At 34.6% G+C, this 20,552-nt stretch overlaps 3 protein-coding genes, 2 long non-coding RNA genes and 2 pseudogenes across 7 annotated transcripts; 4 read left to right on the top strand and 3 right to left on the bottom strand.

The window, feature by feature from the left end:
- The first annotated feature begins 157 nt into the window (after positions 1–157).
- Positions 158–927, top strand: LOC104709022 (wound-induced protein 1-like). Its single transcript, XM_010425686.3, has one exon. It carries the CDS (start codon positions 241–243, stop codon positions 706–708), a length of 468 nt encoding a protein of 155 aa, XP_010423988.1. The 5' UTR covers positions 158–240; the 3' UTR covers positions 709–927.
- Positions 928–4,795: 3,868 nt separating this feature from the next.
- Positions 4,796–5,384, bottom strand: LOC147929066 (uncharacterized). Its single transcript, XR_015577981.1, has 2 exons — positions 5,232–5,384; positions 4,796–4,894 (listed from the first exon to the last, which is right to left on the bottom strand). It is a non-coding gene; the product is annotated as an uncharacterized LOC147929066 (long non-coding RNA).
- Positions 5,385–9,942: 4,558 nt separating this feature from the next.
- LOC147929065 (protein LURP-one-related 15-like) lies at positions 9,943–11,794 on the top strand. Its single transcript, XM_087482104.1, has 3 exons — positions 9,943–10,756; positions 10,946–11,173; positions 11,426–11,794. Exons 1-3 carry the CDS (start codon positions 10,466–10,468, stop codon positions 11,567–11,569), a joined length of 663 nt encoding a protein of 220 aa, XP_087338230.1. The 5' UTR covers positions 9,943–10,465; the 3' UTR covers positions 11,570–11,794.
- Positions 11,795–12,212: 418 nt separating this feature from the next.
- LOC104709025 (TOM1-like protein 7) lies at positions 12,213–14,970 on the top strand (annotated as a pseudogene). The gene is made up of 9 exons (XR_015577397.1): positions 12,213–12,525; positions 12,628–12,706; positions 12,814–12,912; positions 13,001–13,114; positions 13,213–13,388; positions 13,454–13,535; positions 13,611–13,696; positions 13,806–14,048; positions 14,131–14,970. The product of XR_015577397.1 is annotated as a TOM1-like protein 7 (transcript).
- LOC147929064 (uncharacterized) lies at positions 13,009–15,393 on the bottom strand. The gene is made up of 2 exons (XR_015577398.1): positions 15,158–15,393; positions 13,009–14,885 (listed from the first exon to the last, which is right to left on the bottom strand). It is a non-coding gene; the product is annotated as an uncharacterized LOC147929064 (long non-coding RNA).
- A 642-nt stretch (positions 15,394–16,035) lies between these two features.
- On the bottom strand, positions 16,036–16,930 carry LOC104709026 (uncharacterized; annotated as a pseudogene).
- A 1,356-nt stretch (positions 16,931–18,286) lies between these two features.
- Positions 18,287–20,222, top strand: LOC104734123 (uncharacterized). 2 transcript variants are annotated; one of them, XM_087482103.1, is made up of 6 exons: positions 18,287–18,562; positions 18,795–18,900; positions 19,103–19,254; positions 19,346–19,537; positions 19,654–19,713; positions 19,832–20,222. In XM_087482103.1, exons 2-6 carry the CDS (start codon positions 18,804–18,806, stop codon positions 19,991–19,993), a joined length of 663 nt encoding a protein of 220 aa, XP_087338229.1. In that variant the 5' UTR covers positions 18,287–18,562; positions 18,795–18,803; the 3' UTR covers positions 19,994–20,222. The 2 variants fall into 2 exon arrangements, with proteins under 2 accessions (XP_087338229.1, XP_087338228.1); XM_087482102.1 differs by having other exon boundaries at positions 18,751–18,900.
- Positions 20,223–20,552: the final 330 nt, after the last annotated feature.

Below are 20,552 nucleotides of genomic sequence, written 5' to 3'. Positions count from 1 at the left end.
TAATATATAATCGCGATTATCACCGACAAAACAAAATCATAATTGAAAAAAAAAAAAAACTAATAAACAAGTCGACGATTGTAAAGAGAAGCAAGCCATGAAATGACCCTCTCTACCGTCACCGAGAGGATTTATGTTGGCTATAAAAGGAACTGAAAACTAGACAAATACATACCCAAAAACTAAAACCTCTCTCTTCAGATTCTATCCTATTCTAAGTTTCAAGAAAGAAATTAACAAATGGAAACACCCAACGTAGAGACTTTGACAAACCAGGGAACCATAGAGTTACTCTACAGGGCGTTGCAACAAGGAGACGCCTCAACGGTAGCCAAAGTGGTGGCCAGTGATGTGGAATGGTGGTTCCATGGACCGCACCATTGTCAACACATGATGAGGCTACTCACTGGGGAACCACCTAGCCAGGTTTCGTTCAGATTTGAGCCAAGTAGTGTACAAGTACTAGTGCCTGGTCATGACTGCGTGATTGCAGAAGGGTGGGAGGGTTCAAACGTGTACTGGGTTCACGTGTGGACGTTGAAAGACGGAGTGGTCACTGAGCTAAGAGAGTATTTCAACACATGGCTCACTGTTACAGACTACAGTCTTGGAGCAATAGGATGGGACATGGGGCGTTGTACGGTTTGGGAGAGCGTACCGAAGGACCTGGGTCGTGGTTCGTTGCCTAGCTTGCTGTTAGCTATTTAACTATAGACCAGAAAGTTAAAGCAACATAAAGTTTGTGTCCGGTGGTTTATGATTTGCCTATATACATTATGTTTCTAAAAAACAGTGTGTTGTGAAACGCAAGTTGTATATATTATTTGGCTCTAAAAATTGTCTACTCATTTTCAGGTTCATCACATAATCATGCCTCAGCAAGTGTAATTGAATTCAGAATAAAATCACTTTCGTTACCTTGATCCAGTCACTTGACCATCGGATATATATAATTGCACTTTGATTTCTATTTAACGACAATGAAAGAGCACATCATGCTTTTATTTTATTTTTTTAAAAAGAAAAAAAGAATGATGCCAACTTACTTGAGTCACTCCGACTCCAGAACGAGCAAGCTGCTAGCCCCTGAGGTTCCAAGCAAATATAGTTTGATGTCAATGACTAGCTAGAGTCTCACAGAGAAGATGAGAGTATAAGAATTATGAAATGTTGTTACTATTCAAAACTCTCAAGCCAGAAGATTCAGAGACATACTGTATGTATAAAGAGATTGATAAGATCGACCAAATACGAGATGAAACGGACAACTAATCAAGATTATGGAAATAATGAAGATATGATTATAGGGAAATCAAGAAAAATCTGGAAGATTCTTCATAAGTGTCAATATATATATGATAATTTAGGAAGTTTACCTTTGATAAGTCAATATGATAATTTAAGATCTCCTAACAACCTGGAGCCAAAACAGTCGTAACTCGTAAGAGTTTTCCGACCACTCTATTCACCTCTATCACACAGACACTAATTAGAACTCAAAACGTGATAAATTGTAAAATTGTGAGTCGTGGATCGAGGCTTCTTTATGGGTCTTTATTGGGCCCCCGAATGAAAAGGGTTAACTGACTTACATTACATATCGCTATTTTACCACAAATTATTGGGGTTTCTTTACCAAAGCACTGCAACGTTCAAATTTATCCACAAATTGATGTGAAGCTTAAATGTGAACAAAAAAAAAAAAAAAACTGTATAATTCAGTTTTCTGTATTCAATCGAGTTTTCCAACTTATGCTACAACAAAAGTAGTTTTTTTATTTTACTCTCTGATGTAGGGAGAAAACTTACAATTATATCATGCTAACAGTTGCCATTGTATACATTCTTTTTTACAAACTAAAAACAAGTAATAGGCTTCCAGGGATGTAGCCTTGAATAATACATGTAGATAATGTAAATATATAGATATTTAGATAAATAGAGGAGAACAGCTCAGATTAAACAACAGATATTTGACAATATAATTAGCACTTAACACTAATTAAGCGTGACAATAGAATATATACATAAAGTCTGATCTGCGTCACAACAGTAAGTTCGCATTTCTGTGTAAGTGCCAGATTTAGTGTGATACATGTCTGCCACCTACTATCTCATTAATTTTTAATTAGCCTTGTCTAATCATATTATTATTTAGTAGTCCATGCTTCAAAATCTTCACACTATATTATCTATATAAAAAAAGCCATTTTTCAGATAAGAAACTAAAAAGGGTATTAAATATCATAAAGAATGTCACAGAAAATAAGCAGTTTAGTCATCCAATTAAGGATAGAATAATCAAACCTAATTATACATCAATTAATTAAAAAACTGATTATTAACGAAACATATCAATATTTTATAGCTAATCAAATTGAATAAGAAATACTTATATCGAATTAACTTATCTTTTAAATTGAATCCCTAGTAGTAGTTTAATTGGGATTTGATCTACTTTTTTTTTTTTTTTGGCAAACCGGATTTGATTTACCTAGGTTTCTTGTTTTTCTTTTCTTTTTCTTTATTTTCGGAAATAGTTTGATTTACAAACTTTTTCAAGTTCACTGATGTTATTTTTTTTAATCGACAGGTTAAAAATAAATAGTACACAAATTAGTTTCTTTTACGGTTTAATTAATTTTGTTGATTTTTTTTAATTGGATTATGGTTTGAACTCAATATAAGAGAATAAAAATAATTTGTTATAAACAGAACCGATTCAATAATTTAGGAGAACTATTTGTGCATCGGTATAATTTTGTTGGGATAAAATCATAATTTTGAAAGAAGTTGAGGTAGCAATATTGGCTATTTTTTAATAAAAACAATTTTTTTAAAAACAATATAGAGACCTTAAAATAATTGAACCGACAGTTAAAAGAGTTTTGTGCTCGTTGGTGAGATGTCCATTAAATATGTCTGAATGACAACCAATATTTACATACTTTGTCTTCTATATTCCAAACCAGCTCCATAACCATTACAATAGGAAAACAGAAATATTATCAACAGATTTTTTTTTTCTCATCTAAGACTTTTTATTGTAGAAGATAATAAATAAGATCCATGGTCCAGAACCATCGCTATTTTAATTTGGTATAGCCAATTACAAGTATGATGATATTGATTTAATCGCGTAATAGCCAAAAAAAAAATAGCCGTAACTAATTAAATGATGGAATGCAACATAATATTTCTTAGTTGGTAACTAAAAATTTGACTGCGAATGTTATTTTTTTTATTGTTGGATTAATTTTCTGACACAAAAGCATCTAAGATTCGTATTTTTTTCCATAAACAAATCAGTATACCTTTTTAACTGAAAATATATATTATACCTTAAATATAAATATTAAAAGATTCAAAATTAGTTTGTCTCTACAGATTTGGATGATCAGATTTGTTGAAGTTGTGGTTAACCAAAACTAGAATGGAATGTATAATAGAATTTCGTCTCGATCAACTCTGCAATTTTTAAGTAAGAATAATGATTTTTTTTAAGTAATAATGATAATTAGGAAAATATTACTTAGAAAAGTCATCCACTTAGTCTAATCTCCCTTTGATATACGCTAAAGATATAAGAGGCTTCATAACGTGATTTGTAATCAATAATATGGTGTTTTGTTCACCAAAATAAAATAAAAATAATAACTAGCTATATCTAGTTATTGGCTTATGTCCCAAAGTTTCTTTAAGCATAATTGACTAATTTTCACTTTTTAGGTTTTCTAATATATTCTCTCAATTGGTAGATTTAAACTAGAAAAATCAAGTTAATAATGAGCGTGATGTCAATTTTACTTTACCAATATAAATAATTAAATGGATGTATGTAAATTTGAAAGTAGTGTTGTCTTTTGCATAACAACTGAAAAATAAAACTTTTTGGCGCGACTTCGGTTATGGAATTATTCTAATTTATATTACATATTGTATTCTCTCCACTCACATCTCCATCACTCTTCTCTTTTACAGTGGAATGTCACGTGTCGTTCCCATGATTCAAACAGAATATTCCTTACCAATTAGCAATATATACCTATACACACACTTCTTCGTTCAAAAAAAAAAAAAAAAAAAAAACCTATACACACACTTCTAATGCATGGATAGTCGTCTGGTTTAATAGAAGCTTTTTTTTTTTTTTGAGAAAGTAATAGAAGCTACATATAGATTCCAAAAGAAATAAATATATACTGCATGTATTGTTGTTTAACGGCCTGCTGCTTATATTCTCGAGGGTATCTTACACTAGTATTGCGTATCTCATATTAACAGTATTTATACATCTATATATACACGGTCACATATCACTATCTATATATATTCAGGTCCATGCAACGCAATAAAAACTTTTGAAAATCGAGTCATTGTTGAATGTGTGCTCATAGGCTGTTAAAGATTTCTCATGATCTCTTGACGGGGACTTGTATTTCAGTCACTACATCCCATCTGTGTTTACAATTCACATCCTTTTTTTTCCTTGATAAAATGAAAACAAAAAATGTGTTTAAGAAAAGCTAAAGTGAATTAATCCTCATGGTCATAGACTATTCGTTGATCGAAAGAAGATAATTAGTTGATTTGGAAATTATAATTAATGAGAAACATGAATTTTCCTTAATTATATCAAGTCTTTATTAAATAATTAAATTAAATTAATCTTAGCCTACCAGGTTTGACAAAATTAATTAACAAAAACTGATAATTATCAATAGCTCTTTTTTTTTGTGAAATATCAATATATAGCTCTTTATCTATGTAAAAAAAATAGGGTGAAAAAAACATACAAAAATTATGTCGAATGATATGTACATGTGCTTGCATAATTTTGGTGGTTGTTCGGATTCTGCATCCAGTTTTCATGATCATTGAGGTTTGGCCATTCCTGCAAAAAATAAACATTTTTGTTAAATACGTTTTTTTTTTTGGTTTGGCTGAACATATTACCATTTTCTTTAATTTTTTAGATCATAAGATATTCGGAACACCTATATAGAGATCAGAGTGATTATGACTATTGAAATACATATTTTAAATTTCACTATTGAAATAACTGATGAACCTATAATAGATATATAAACAACCAAAATTTTAATTAATCGGAATTATATAATGGATGTTAACTCTTTTTTTTTTTTTTTTTTGCAGTTAGAGCAATCAAAACAATTTTTTGAATACATATCTTTATTATGAGAAAAAGAAGAAGAAAAACAAAAGTTGACCTGACTTGGGCAAGTCATGAATGGTGAACCTAGACCTTCGATACAAATTCCTATATAAAGATAAAGCATTGAAAATTAGGGGTAAAGAATAGGAAAAGAGAAATTTAAACGCACAAATAAACTGTTTGAAGACAAGAGAAGCATCTCAATGATTTTCACGAGATAGGACCTAGAATTTGGAAGTGGACTTTGATCGAGACTTTATAATAGGGTGGGCAATTTTCAGTCCCACATTGTCGTTTCTCATTCCTCACCAATATACTGTATTTTATGGAAATTAAGCCAAAATTACCTGACAATTATATTCATTACTATTATCGCCAAAAATAAAATTAGTAAGTAGTACTATATATGCAATAACATCTACTACAAGCTCCCAAAAAAAAATTAATATGGTCCCAACGTAATGTTATACAGTTAGAATTGAATTAAATGTATGCAACAAACAATGGTAGCTGAGGGTATATTATATATAACCAACCCAAAAGAATAGTTATCCATGAAACAAATATTGACAAAAAATGTATATATGTGTATATATGAGATATAAAGAAAATACTATCACCTATGTGTATATATGGAATGGAAGAAGGGAAAAATAGCAAAGTTGGTTCAAATACATTCTTCTTTGTTACCGCCAAAACTAGCTTTGGCCATATAGGCTCTCAATGGTTTCACTAACTAAGATCGTTTGCAAACGAACCGCTGCTATGATCACTAATCAACATCTTTTTTGAAAATAGCGGTTGATCATCTTGGTTGGAAAAGATGGTTACACCTTATTTTTGGTGGTTGCAAACACCAACTTGAATCATTCTAGTAAACCCACGTTTGGTGAATTTTCAAAGTTACACAACTTTTTTTTTGGCATTTTGTTTTTTGTTTTTGGTGTAAAATAACAAATATTGTTGGAATTATACGAGTCTCAGATAACAAAGGTGAATTACATTGCAAATAATTTAAAACCCCCACAACGGTAATGATAAGAGAAAATTAATGATAAGAGAAAAATTTTATTAAAATTTCTTATTATGAATTAGATAATGATTTCATTTTTTAAAGTTTTTAGAATAAATTTCATTTTTATAATTTATTACAAATTTTTAAATAATTTATGATATTTTACCAGTATAATCTATTATCATAATGACAAAACTAATTATTTAGCACTTTAACGTTTTTAATTTAATTATGTTCATATATCTTATCATAAATTAAAAAATAATTTATTACTCTAATTTTCTATTTTCCAACTAAATTAATTTAATTTTTTATTATTTATTAAAATTTATACTATTCAACCGCTACAATATTACCAATCAAACTAAATACTCGACCGCTCTTTTCAATCGTACAATCTTTTCTATCCGCTATCTTTAACCGCTCTCTTTTCAACCATTTTTTTTTCAACCGCTCAAAATTTTCTAACTGCCTCGTTTAAACGTGGTCACCAATCAAAGCCATAGTTATAATTTAACATTATTATGTCAATTAAAAAAATTTGAACAATATAAAATATGGAACGGAAGAAAATTGATCAAAAATATAAATATTTTACATTGAAAATATACCAAATTAGAAGTAAAATAAACGCTTAGTTTGCAAAAAAAAAAGTGATTAGTTAGATGAAACAGATAAAGAAAAAGGAAATGGATTTGATATAATAATAATTACGACAGCATGATTCTCTCAAGTCCTACCTTAATGTCGAAAAAAGAAAAGTCATTGAGCTGTCGGATGGTACTCTTTAATGATTTCACCAGAAATATTTCTCTACAAATAGAGAAAAATTAAAATCTCTATCGTTTTATTTCGTGTGCAAAAATTAAAATCTCTACTTAATTCCAGTTTTAACCTCACTTTTTTTTTTTCAATAAACGATTGGCTGCAAATTAGTTCAAAACATGTACTAACTATCAAAAGAAACCTCATATAGTAATTGACGTTTACATACGAATATACGGAGGGGATTAATAGTCTTGACATCTTGTGGTTCTCAAGAACATTGTTTTAAAACTGCGTGTATATATATATATATATATGCAAACAAACACACACACTCACTTTCTTTAATATATACGTGTATACGCAAACATACACACTTTCTTTTGGGGGTTTTGGGTAGCATGTTCATGGGTCAGCATGCCATGTCTCCATTATCTTTTTGATGTATATTTAGATTTTTATTATGATAAATTCAAAAATAAATGCTGTTATCTGTTAATTAGAATAACAACAAAAGTAAATGGTAAATGATCAATTTTGGAATCACGGTGTCAAATATAAAACCTAGCTACAAGATATGCATAATAGTTGAAGAGAGTTTTAGTGTCATGTAGGTATATAAAAAAAATCTAGTGTCACAACTCACACATGACACAACACACACGCACAAACGAATACGCGAAAACAAAAACGTATTTTTCTATGCACCCTTAGCTAAATAAATTTGGGCAATTAAAATTAATTAATCAATATTTCCGTTTGCTATAAATGAGAAACCACTTGGTACATTTACTTGACTCTCTCTCTCTCTCTCTCTCTCCATCTCTCTCTCTTTCTCTTTCTCTTTCACTCTCCCTCTCTCATCCTGGTCTCTCTCTCTCTCTCTCTTTCTCTCTCACTCTCTCTCATCCTGGTATCTGTCTCGCTCATCCCGGCCTTAGTTGTTCTGTGGTAGGAGAGATAGGAGTGAATGATGAAGGTGTGTGCTGAGCAAGATGGAGAAGCAGGGCACGTGCATTACTAGCTCATCTCGTTTGCATAAATATATATATATACAAACCTCCAAATGTATGTATGTATGTATATACATACGTACGGAAATATGTGTGGAGTGTGATAGTGAATGAGTTAGTTCTTCATGTGCCCATCTTCCCCATCATGACCATTTCACCTTGATAACGTTGGCGACGATGATTCCAGTGTTAGTCATTTAGTAGTACTGACGCACGTGGGACTGGTTTTGTATCTTTAAACACACACGTGTGTTTGTGTACGAGCTAGAGATTGCTTATTTTGCGAGGAAGTAGATCGAAACCCTGCAAAAGTACCTATTATACGTACCTACGCAAGGGAAGCTTGGTCTTTGGAAATAGGATCAGGTAGGTAACAAAATTATATGTAGATAATTAATTATATACTGTACTATATATATATATATATTCACGCATCTTGATTAGATTCACTTATATAATAGTAAGTTGTTCAAAAACCGTATATGTGTCATTTCATAATGAATATATACTTTCGGTTTTTAGATAAGCTAATTAAGAGATCCGACGACTATTCAAGTATTTTTCTTTTAAATGGAAATTTACAATAAGATATAGGATGCAGCTAATTCTTCTAGGGTATGTTGTCCCTATAAAGAGTACATACCGAGTAAAAGATAAGTAAATTAATTGATTAGTGGAGCATGAGTCCAAAGAAATTTTTAAGTAAAGATTATGCAATTGCACTTGCTGGTTTCGTTTGCTCTTTTATTTTCCGTCCACGCGCGTGTTTACAATAACAACCATATATTATATAAATATATATATATATATGATTCGAATGATATGATAGTTTTTTTTTGGGTTAAACAACTTACAAACACACGATACAAAAATACACTTTCAAGGCGTGATACCACTTCTATCTTTCTTTATTTTTTAATTGTCTAATAAGTGTTTTTTTCCTTTGACGTCTCGTCTAATTATAAAGTTTTTTTTTTTTGTTGTTGTCGTCAAACTCTAAGAATAAGTTTATATATCAATTATAACACATTATTGACAACACTTACAAACTATTATTATGCTATTCAATTGTTATTTCGTTGTTTTGTCAAACAGTTTTATAATGTAATTATAAGTATGTTTTTGAAATGTATGCTTGATTAAAGGATCTTTTAAGTCGTACTTATAATAACTTTTTGGATTCTACTAATTAAGATCCCTTCTCCAGTTCTCCGCAATGTATCATCTGCATTTTTCAGATCTAGATTAACGTTTTCGAGACATTTATTATTACCTTTTTTTTAGCATACTAGCATAGCAGTATTGTTTAGCAGAATTAAGAACATTCATGTGATATCGTGATGATTTTACTTTCCAACAAAAAAATGAAGAAGATAAGTTAGCTTATCTTTTAGATAATGTTTTTTTTTTCTAGACAACGAAAATTTCCTTTCAGAACCACATATTCTAATAAAAGTCTAAATTGGGCCAATACATCTTCCTAGGCCATATACTGGGCTTTACTAATGCTATCAGTGGAGTCGATCTGAACAAGTGTTAGGCCTTAAAGTACTCTGTATGTGGACATTAGATATATATATATATATATATCTTGATTTAGTAATTATAAACATACGAATAAATTCGATCAGACAAAGAGCTGTATTATGATTCGTATTGGGTGGTTGGTTTAGTAGTTGGGAAATTTATTTATTCTGGAGACCACCATTACAATTGGAGTCTTTTCAATGTGATTTCAATTCTATACGTACTTGGAAATTAGTATGAGATATTTTTCTTCTCCGTTGTAGAAAAATATATATTAATACAATATTGTAAATTAGATAATAAAACCATATATGACTGGAGTTAGTCTAACGGTACGTATTGATATTGCCAAGCCATCATGTACAATTGATCAGGTTACGAATTCGAATTGTGCATATAATAGGAGTGGTGGTAGACAACAAAATAAAGTGAAATAAGATTTAAATGTTGGGTGATAGCAAAACTGTATTAAAAAGAGACCAAATTGAGACGTAGCGTCGGTGTTCGAAACATGTTTAGTTACGTTGAAATCAAAATGTATTCCCGTATTGAGGTGTTACTTACATAACGCGTCTTCAGATTTGAACCGAGTTAAAATAAATTTTGACAAAAGACAATAATAAAGGAAAATAACCTTTGAATTTCTTTATCTTATACAAAAAGGAAACTTTTTTCTTGGAATCTAAGGAAGAACAAAAAAAGAAACCAAAAGTTTATGCTATTCAAAGAGAAAAGTCAACATATTCGATCCAGATATTTTATCTTTTCATAAATTATATAAGACCCCTTTCGTAAACTTATCCTCACGAAGCGGCCGCATAACCCAGACCCAAAAACAACAAAAAGAGAGAGAGAAAAAAAAAGAACATATTTTCGAAGCAAATTAAAGGGAAGCAAGTCAATTAGGCAAAACAAAGATATACCTACCGAGAGAGTACTGTAATCCGATTTGGAGAAAGAAAGCAAAGAATGGAGCAGCAGCAGCCTTATGTGTACGCTTACCCACAAGGCACGGGCCCTTCGGCTCCTCCTCCGCCAGGACCCCAAGCCGGAGTGATAGTGGATCCGAGGTACTGCGCGCCTTACCCTGTAGATCTGACCATCGTACGGAAGATGATGACGTTAACGGACGGTAACTTCGCTATAACGGACGTTAACGGGAACCTGTTGTTCAAGGTGAAGGAACCTGTGTTTGGTCTTCACGACAAGAGGATCCTGCTCGATGCTTCTGGAACTCCGGTCGTGACTTTGAGAGAGAAGGTCAAATCAATCCCCACTCTTTTTTTTCTTTTCTCTGGTTCAAAAAAAAAAAAAAAAAGAAGAAAACATTGAAGTAGCACATGTAGTAACCCTATATATATATAGAAGATTGTTACCAAAAAAAAATATATATATATATATAGAAGATTACTCCGATTCTAAATTATTAAGAAGATTTTTTTGTTGCAGATGGTGAGCATGCATGACAGGTGGCAAGTGTTTAGAGGAGGGAGTACGGAGCAGCGTGATCTGCTGTACACGGTGAAAAGATCGTCGATGCTTCAGCTAAAGACCAAACTAGATGTGTTTTTAGGACACAACAAGGAGGAGAAGAGGTGTGATTACAGGGTCAAAGGGAGTTGGCTGGAGCGTTCTTGTGTTGTTTACGCCGGCGAATCTGACGCCATTGTTGCCCAAGTAAAAACACTAATTATTTTAATTAACTCTCTCTCTCTCTCTCTCTTTATTTCCTTTCCTTTAAATAAAAATCATTATTACTACTTTAGTAGTACTTGTGGAGGACCCATCTCAGCAGCAGTTTGTGCATCTCATCATGATCATCATCACAATGCATGTCTCATTAATTAATGGAAATAAATGTTTTTGGTGAATTAGTAGGGTATATTTATATACTTACTATTATTTATATGGTTTGGAATTGGATGGCAGATGCACAGGAAGCACACGGTGCAGAGCGTATTCTTGGGAAAAGACAATTTCTCGGTGACTGTTTATCCAAATGTTGATTATGCCTTCATTGCCTCTCTCGTTGTCATTCTCGATGACGTTAACCGTGAAGACCGAGCCGCCTGATCGATCCCCTTACCTCACGTCACGTTTGAAGAGGAGAGGGAACCTTTGTTTTTAGTATTTATAACTACGTATATGTTTTTGTATATGTAACGTATTCTCCTAAAACAAAACTAGGTGTTGTTTATTAAGCTTTGTTTGTGTGTGAGAGATCATCTCAGTTGTGTAATTTATCAATATAACTGCGCTTGTTCATGTTTTAATGATTACAACAACTACTTTGACATACTTTTCTACTCATAATATTCATATTTTTCAGTGTGTTTTTCTTTTTCACACAACATTTTTCATTGAAGGATACGTATTTTCACATAGTAAATGAAAATGATGATGCATGATGAGACGATCTATAGTATTAAAAAGGTACTACGTAACGTACGTACTAAACTACTAAGTAGTAGTAAGTAGTACTAACTAGTAAATACAGTTTATTAGGAAACGCTAAAAGCCAATCAAAAGTAAGCCCATCTCAAAAATTTAACGGCCCAAATTCCATTTTATGAGAAAGCGGAACTTGCTGCTAAAAAGGCTCTCGCGACATATTTTTTTGACCGAAGAAAAATAAGAAATCCGAAAAGGCCACGTGACAGTAATTGCTGAAGGAGTGGGACCCGGTGTTACTGAGAGAAGAGAGAAGACGTGGCCAAAACAAAAGTGGAAAACAGATTTTGAACGGACACACGAATTTGTCGGAAAAAAGGCTCTGTTTCGTATTTCTCCATGTATATATGGCCGAGAGGAAGATTGGCTTTACCCGACGAAAATTCTACGTGGAATTTTTGGAAAATGAGGCCTTCATCTTCTTCTTCTTCTTCATCTTCATCATCATCCTCTAGTTCTCAATCGTTTAGGCTGTCTTCGGTGACAGTGGCTGTCGACAAAGCCACGAGCGAGCTTCTCCTCACTCCTGATTGGACCATCGTCATTGCCATCTGCGACTCCCTCAATTCTAATCGCTGGTAAGTTCAACCAATATATCTTCTCTCTGTTTTTTTATTATGATAGAACATTTCCAAAATGAATCTTCTTAAGGAGTGACTTTTTTCTTTTCTTTTCTGTAGGCAATGCAAAGATGCGATCAAAGCTGTCAAGAGAAGATTAAACCACAAGAGTTCTAAAGTACAATTACTCACTTTAACGGTACTCTTTTTTTCCTTCATGTACAGTATGATGAACCCCCTGTTACTTTGTGAATGTGATCTCTTCTCTCGGTTAACTTGTTACATATTTTACTACTAACATGATAGTTGTTGGAGGCAATGCTTAAAAACTGTGGGGACTTTGTTCATTCTCATATCGCTGAGAAACATCTTCTTGAAGATATGGTTAAGATTGTCAGGAAAAAGGTTGCTCTTGTCAACTTCTTTCTTTCTTTCTTTCTTTTTGGGATATATACTCTTAGTCAATCTTTGATATATGTGTTGTGTGTGAAAGGGTGATTTTGAAGTGAGGAACAGAATATTGATATTGTTGGATACTTGGAACGAAGCATTCAATGCAGTTGCTTGCAGACACCCTCACTACAATTGGGCCTTCCAAGAGCTTAAAGTAACACCCTCTTCCTTTTATTCCTTTTTCTTCTTCTTCTTTAGATTAGCCATATCCACTCTCATTCCTGTTTCTGTTTTATTCATTCTGATCTGCAGAGGTGTGGGGTGAAATTCCCACAACGTTCAAAAGAAGCACCCCTGATGCTTGCACCACCTCCACCTCCCCCGACTTCCACACAGTCTTCTTCTTCTTCTTCTTCTATGAACTTAATGTCCATTGGTTCGTTTCGAAGGCTTGATGAAACAATGGCTGCGGAAATTGAGAGCCTAAGGTTTCCTACTAATCTATTCAACATATAGCTAATAATGTTTTCACTAATGTTGATTAATGTTTCAGCTTATCAAGCCTTGAATCGATGAGAAATGTGATGGATCTTGTGAATGACATGGTTAAAGCCATGAATCCTTCTGATAAATCAGTAAGTGCAGAATTATATGCATCACTCCTCCCAATGATCGAATCTCTAACTAATCTGGTATTTCATCTTCCACAGGCCTTAAAAGATGAGCTAATAGTTGACCTAGTAGAGCAGTGCAGATCTAATCAGAAGAAATTAATCCAGATGCTCACCACAACTGCGTCTGTCTTCTCCACCTTTTTACCAAATCTTTTTCAGTTTTACTTGTTCCTTTTTTTTTTCTTCTTCTTACTAATAAAACATCTGTTCTTGCTTTCTTCTTCTTCACAGGGACGAGGATGTTTCGGCACGTGGTCTCGAGCTGAATGACTCTTTGCAGGTAGTGCTCGCGAGACACGACTCTATTGCCTCTGGTGTCTCTCTTCCAATGTTGCAGGCCCCAGAGACAAAGACCGGCGATGCTGCTGCTCTTAAGTCTGACTCGGACGAGTCTTCTTCATCATCCAGCAGTGAAAGTGAAACAGATGAGCGGGATGAGGATATTAAAGACGACTTTATGCAGTTAGCCAAAAGGTTAGACGTCATTCACTCACAAAACTCAACACACTAGTATTTGCGACTCACCAAGTAAAGTAGTGCATTCTGGAATTGACAGGCACGCTCTGTTAAATGCCGAACACATCGAGGAAGAAGAAGAAACATTGCTTCTAGGAAACACCAATGAAAACGCTGCAGAAATAGAAGCCAAGACACAGTGCAAAGAGCTAGCTTTATTCGGCACAACAACAACAACGGCAACAACCAAGTCAGAGCAGGACATTATTGAACTTCTCAGCCTAACTCTGTCAACAACTGCGCTGCCAACTCCACAAACGCAACCGCAAGAGCAGGCTCCACCGTTTTTTGCTGAAGATAATATTCTTATGAACAGCTACGTTGTCCCCTGGGCACAACAATCTCAGGGAGAACCACCGCAAGTCCCAAAAATGGCTCAGTTTGCTCCACCGGGGCCTCAGTTTCAGCCATGGATTCCGCAGCAGCAGCAGCAGCAACAACAAGCGTTTTCATACGGTTATCCTCAGCCACAATGGAGCAGTGTCCACCAAGTAAACAGTAATGAGCCAACAACATTGTGGAGTCAAGGAGGAGGCAATGAAAGTAAGATATTTGAGAGAAACTTGCAATACTCAAACTCCTTCCCGGCTAGAGCCGCGGGGACATCCGGTGCTGCTGTGGCTGGCAGCAGCAGAGACCCTATGTTCCTCCGTACAAATTATTTGAAGATCTAAACGTCTTCCGGAACGCAGATGGAGGCGTCTGGAGTAGCAAATGACCTTTCTTCTTTTTTATATCACTCTACTCAAGGGGGATATATCATAAATAGTTCCAAAAACTACTTCAAAAATTCTCCTATAAATTTACAATAAGACTTTTAGAAACAATATGATAAAAAAAAAAAAAAAAAAAATAGAATTAAATCTCACAGAGAGATCTATAACTTTCTTTCTACCATTTACTTGTGCCGTTTACACTACGAAATAGGCCAATAATAAAAGAAAAACATACACACACGGGCCTTTGCAAAGCTTCGCTAGAAAAACTGAAAAAGTATTCTCGAAATCACATTCAGCAATGGTCCATTTAAATGAAAATATAGGAAATCAATTGCAACTATCACTCACTTGCTTCTTTCGGATCGAACTATCTTCCTCGCCGACGGAGGAGGATCTGGTGCTGCGTCTATAAAGATAAAACGAGCGACAGACAGAGTTCATCATAGTTTCAATTCAAGCAGCCTCGATTTACCGCCGGCGGCGACAACAGTCGCATCGTCTTCTACGCCGTTGCCGAAGAGCCTTCCCAGCAAAAAAAAAAAAAAAAAAAGACAAAATCAGTTGTAATTTTAATTACGTGGGCCAATGGGCCTCGTTACAAACGGCCTTCCAACATTAATCTGTTGGAGCGGAATGAGTTTTCTACGCGCGCAATGGGGCAAAGTAAAGTACACGCTCCAATGGCAGCCGCCGACACCATCCTTAACTTTATTAACTCGCATAGTGTTTTTTTTTTTTTTTAGTGTTAAAATTTTGTTTACGTGTTGCACAGTACTCATTCAAATGAGTATTGAAATATCTATCTCTCTAGTCTCTACGAGAGAAGAATTAAAGTAAGTTAAAATTTTGACTACAAAACCAGAGATGATATTGAAATATTTTCCACTGTCTGATCGTGGAAAACCAATCATAATCGACAAAAGTATCAATTAAATTACGAAGAAACAACCACCAAATGCTATTAAGTTTTTGCATGTGTTTCTTTGCTTGGAAGACAGCTTAATTTAACACAAAAGAAGCCTTGTTCAAACTCCACATTTGCAATTTACACGGAACCATAATCAAACAATATATATATATATAAAAGACTTTGGGCCAATACTTGTCAAAGTTTAAGTAATGCACTAAACCAGATGAATGCGACCAGTTACTAATTTATTAATCTTTCTGATCAATTACGTAACTGTGCCTTTCCTTTTTTAACAAGATGGATAAGCAATAGAAGATTTGGAGTCGCATTACCGACACAACTTAGATTAAATATTTCAATATTAATAATACGATATATGGAACACAAAATATATATATATATATTAAAGAAAAAGAAAAAGAGTATGTAAAATTTCCACGTTTTATTTTCCAAGTTTACAACCGGAAATTATGATCAGATGAAACATCTGCGGATTCCGAAGCAATTGGTGGATTGTGATCTACGAATGGGGTAGTGATCAGCAGCAGAAGAGTCGAAATATGAGAATCTTCGCATGGCCTTCCTTTCTGTTTGAATCTTGAACCGATCGTACTCATTCTCATCCATCAACACCCTCTCCGACATTGATGGTGGTGACCATGCCGACAGTTTCTTCACCTTGCTGTTATGCTCGCCCGACTGCCAGAAGAGCCTTGTCGGGATTAGTGCCAGGATTTTCTTGGTGGACTTTTTCGAACCGCGGCTGATTTGGTCGCCGGAGAAGGAGAAGTGGGACGGCGGAGGAGTGAGTGGTGGCAGAGCAGCTAGCTCAGATGAGGGGTGTTTGGGTGTGCCTGGATGAGATTCCCATTCAAATGGGACGGAACCGGCGGCTCCGTCGTAGTAGTAAATTCTAAAGGAAGGACAAGCTGATGCTGCCGCTGTCTCCGACGAAAAGCGTTGTTTAGTCGACGATAGCTTGCTGGAGAAGGTGGCTGTGTCTTGCTTTCTCACTGGCGGATCCCGCTCAGATCCACTGTTTGGCATTATGGCTTGGGAGAGTGCGAGAGAGAGAAAGAAAGAAATAAAGAAAGAAAGATAGATTTATGCATGAGACGTATGGAATGAATATCTATCAAGTATATATGGTGCCTAGTGTCTTTGGTACGGTTTTTACTTTTTGCCTTATTTTGTTTCGTTCTGGTTGGTGTCTATAGAAACTATATGATAAGCATAATGTAACATTGATGGAAATGAAATATTTATTCAATTGTACGGTTAAATAGGTCATGGTTACAATTTGTAAAGATATATTATAAAATTCAAAAATGTTGTGGTCCAAGCCTTTTAAGTACCGTGGCAGTAACCCACTCGATATGATAATGTTCAGAAACTTGTTTAGAGACCCTTATTGAGAGGCGCAGTAACCAACCACTCGATGCTACGAAAAGAAAAGAAAAGAAAAACTCACATATGAATGATGATGAGGAGGGCTAAAGACTCATGTACTGCAAGATATTTGTATCAAATGTATATAGCAATCACGTACAATTCATCCAATAAGAACATTTTTTTTTTTGGTAAACTCCAATAAGAACATTTACAACCCAAATAATAATTTCAACCCTTGTGCGCTTCTTTGTGTATAAGCAATGTATATTATTTAGAACATTTACAACCCAAATAATATACATTGCTTATACACAAAGAAGCGCACAAGGGTTGAAATTATGAAGAAAGGTGTGTGGTTATTAATTGGAGAAGCATTTAATTTATGTGGAGAGTAAAGGGGGCCATATTATATATAGCTGAAAACAATACACACATAAATTGAATAATTGTGGTTAAATTGGAAAGCAGCAGGATGTGTGACTAAATGAGCAACGACCCATGCATCTTACATGTGCTCCACGTACCACCGGGCATTGCTTTCCTCGATATACATACACCCCATGGTCGGTCCATTCTATTGCCATTCATTTCTTTCAGTATGTCATACTCATATATATATATATATATATATATATATATATATATATATATACCCCTCCCCCTCATTAATACGTTGCTTCAACATCCAAAACCTAGAAAAAAACATGAATTATTAGTTAGTTGTGTGAGTAAATTTGGATAAAGGTAACTTATACGTATGTATGTATGACAAAACAAACTTAGTCCTCATAATCAATAACCTTTTAAGAAAATAATAATGAAAGGTATACGGTACAATCTTGGGGATGGCATCCCGGCAGTGACCAAAGCAGTAGCTCAGCGAATACAGGTCAGATCATAGTCAATAATACTATTGAACGATTAAGGAGTACGTAGAGGAACTAGTAGAACATACATGATCTTGACAATATACGAACATGATGGCGATTTGAAAACGAGAGGAACAATAATGTTGTTTAGAGCGCTTGTATAGGTTTACCAAGTAATTCGTGTATCAAGAAAAAAAAATTGAACAAACAATTTTGTTTAGAGTTTGAAGGTAAATTAATTAATGGTGGAATTATTCTAGTTTAGCTACAGCAATTATATATATTGGCAGAAAAAAATTTTAAAAAGGAAAGGACCAATCATATATGTGTGTTAACTTACGACCAACTCTTGCTTTAAAAAAAAAGGAGAGCGCCGTGTAAATGTAAATATATCTATGTTTGAGGGCAAAAAACAAAGTAAGAAGAAGCATCGTCATTAATCGAAAGATCGATCGGGTTGCTCTCTCAGATATTATTAATCGATCAAATTGACCCAAAAAAAAAACAAACAAAAAAACAAAAAAAACATAACAACACATCTCTTTCTCTCGGCCAGAATCTCGTCGGAGGCCGTGTAAAAAGGTAAGCTCTTCTTCTTCTTCATCTCTCCCATGTTTTGTTTTTTTTTTTTTTTGTCATATCGAAAGATTCAGTCTATGGAGATGCTTTATTATTGTTAATAAGATTTGGTTATTAAGAAAACCTCTGCCATCTCTATATATATCTCTGTTTCGCGTTTTGAGAACCTGAATGAATGAATCATGTTGTAGACCTAAAAAGTTTGTTGTGGATCGGCCAAAATTGTATGTCTCAGATTCAGTTCATGGGTGGTGGAATCATGAGCGGTAGATCTGGAGTCATAGTCATCTTCTTCCTCTTGGGGTTGTCTTCTGCTACTAGAAACCCCATCATCCTTGTCGGTTCGTGCCTTTTTTCTTTTTTTTTTTCTTAATTCGTTAATCCGTTCATTTCAGATGTTGAATTCTAATTTTTTTTTTTTTTTTAATAAGCATTCATCATTCACAGATCCTAAGGCTACACCCATACGTAAACATACGTTTGTCTTTGATTTTAAATATCTAATCTAATAGAGTTGTTGCTATGTGTATATGATTGGTGCAGACTCTGCTCATGATGATGAGAACCAAGTTTGTGAACTGTGTGACAAATATGTTACCCTTGCCATTGACTACCTTCAAGATTACGACAATCAGAATGCTCTCCTTGAGGCCCTTCATCTCACCTGCTCTCAGATTCCTCCTCTCAAAAAACAGGTCTCTTTTTCCCCCATCTTTGAGTTTTTATTACTCTTTTTTCTTTCTTCTATATTAGTATTAACTTCAACTCTGCTGCTTTGTTATGCAGTGTCTCTCGATGGTGGATCATTATACCCAGCTTTTCTTCACACAAGTCTCTGTACTCAAATCAGACCAGATCTGCAAAAAGCTTAACCTCTGCCAAGCCCTTGTTGCTTCACAAGTCCATCAAGGAAACTGCGAGGCTTGCCGCCAGACTGTCTCTGAGGTTGTATCCAAACTCAAGGATCCTGAGACTAAGGTTTACATTTGCGCCCTTCCTTGTGCTACTATAACTTAGAATGAGAGAGAGAGATATTGCTACTGCTGCCTGATCTCATAAGACTTTTGGTTGTTGCCTTGTTGTTAATCTTGCAGCTGAAGATTATCCGCTTACTTCTCAAGGAGTGCAAGTCGCTAAACAATTACCAGGACAAGGTTAGCTAACTAAACAGAACTTTGATGTACAAACCACACATATATAAGCGAGTTTAGTTATTAAAAAAAAATAATGATGTGTGGTGTGTGTTGTTTAATGATGTATGGTACCGAACAGTGCAAGAAGATGGTGTTTGAATACGGGCCCCTGATGCTTGTGGATTTGGAGAAGTTTCTGGAAAAGAAAGACGTCTGCTCTATACTCCGCGTCTGTCCAAGTCCAGCCACCCAAGGTGTCTACATTCCTGCGCTGGAGGTTGAGCCATTGGCAGATTCGTAAAATCGGCACCTCTTGTTTTCCTTGTGAATTGATTCACACACGCCCATGCCAGCATCGATAAAGCTGATTTGGTGACTGATGATCATGTAAATTACTACTACTGATCAAAAATATATATATATATATAAACGTGATTCTTGTGTGCTTTGAAAAACGCTTAAGGCCCATTGTCCATTTTACATATAAGCTTTTTTGGCTAATAATTTTATTATACTTGGCCTTATTGAAATAGTTTCATGTCTCTGTTTCCCTAAGTTTCAAAACGTGTGCGTAGTAACCAAACCATATTCTTCTTCTCAAAAAAACTACTAAAACGTTACCCCGACCCGTTGTGGGTTGGTAGCAGCCAACCTGATTTTGATGTACCAGCCTACGTAACGGGTCCCAGAGACGAATGAATGTCAGACACGTGTAAAAGACAAGAGAGAAAGAGAGCAAGTTGACACGCCTGAGTCACCATATATCTCTTTTTTTTTAGAGTTTAAAAAAAGCTAGCAGCATTGGAGGAGGATATTCTGGCTTACGTGCCACCTCGTCACTATGTACATTATCAAGTTGA

The sequence above is a fragment of the Camelina sativa genome, chromosome 13, assembly GCF_030686135.1.
Source record: "Camelina sativa cultivar CO46 ecotype springtype chromosome 13, ASM3068613v1".
NCBI classification, from domain to species: domain Eukaryota; kingdom Viridiplantae; phylum Streptophyta; class Magnoliopsida; order Brassicales; family Brassicaceae; genus Camelina; species Camelina sativa.
The sequence above is the reverse complement of the archived record's forward strand: the minus strand, read 5'-3'. Positions and strand labels throughout refer to the sequence as shown.

What these genes read in the sequence shown, in the direction of transcription:
- LOC104709022 (XM_010425686.3), top strand. Translation starts at nt 241, where the DNA reads ATGGAAACACCCAACGTAGAGACTTTGACAAACCAGGGAACCATAGAG.
- LOC147929065 (XM_087482104.1), top strand. Translation starts at nt 10,466, where the DNA reads ATGGAGCAGCAGCAGCCTTATGTGTACGCTTACCCACAAGGCACGGGC. An exon ending in TCGTGACTTTGAGAGAGAAG is followed by an intron (nt 10,757 to 10,945) that starts GTCAAATCAATC and finishes TTTTTGTTGCAG; the next exon opens with ATGGTGAGCATGCATGACAG. An exon ending in CTGACGCCATTGTTGCCCAA is followed by an intron (nt 11,174 to 11,425) that starts GTAAAAACACTA and finishes ATTGGATGGCAG; the next exon opens with ATGCACAGGAAGCACACGGT.
- LOC104734123 (XM_087482102.1), top strand. Translation starts at nt 18,786, where the DNA reads ATGTCTCAGATTCAGTTCATGGGTGGTGGAATCATGAGCGGTAGATCT. An exon ending in AAACCCCATCATCCTTGTCG is followed by an intron (nt 18,901 to 19,102) that starts GTTCGTGCCTTT and finishes TGATTGGTGCAG; the next exon opens with ACTCTGCTCATGATGATGAG. An exon ending in TCAAGGATCCTGAGACTAAG is followed by an intron (nt 19,538 to 19,653) that starts GTTTACATTTGC and finishes TTAATCTTGCAG; the next exon opens with CTGAAGATTATCCGCTTACT.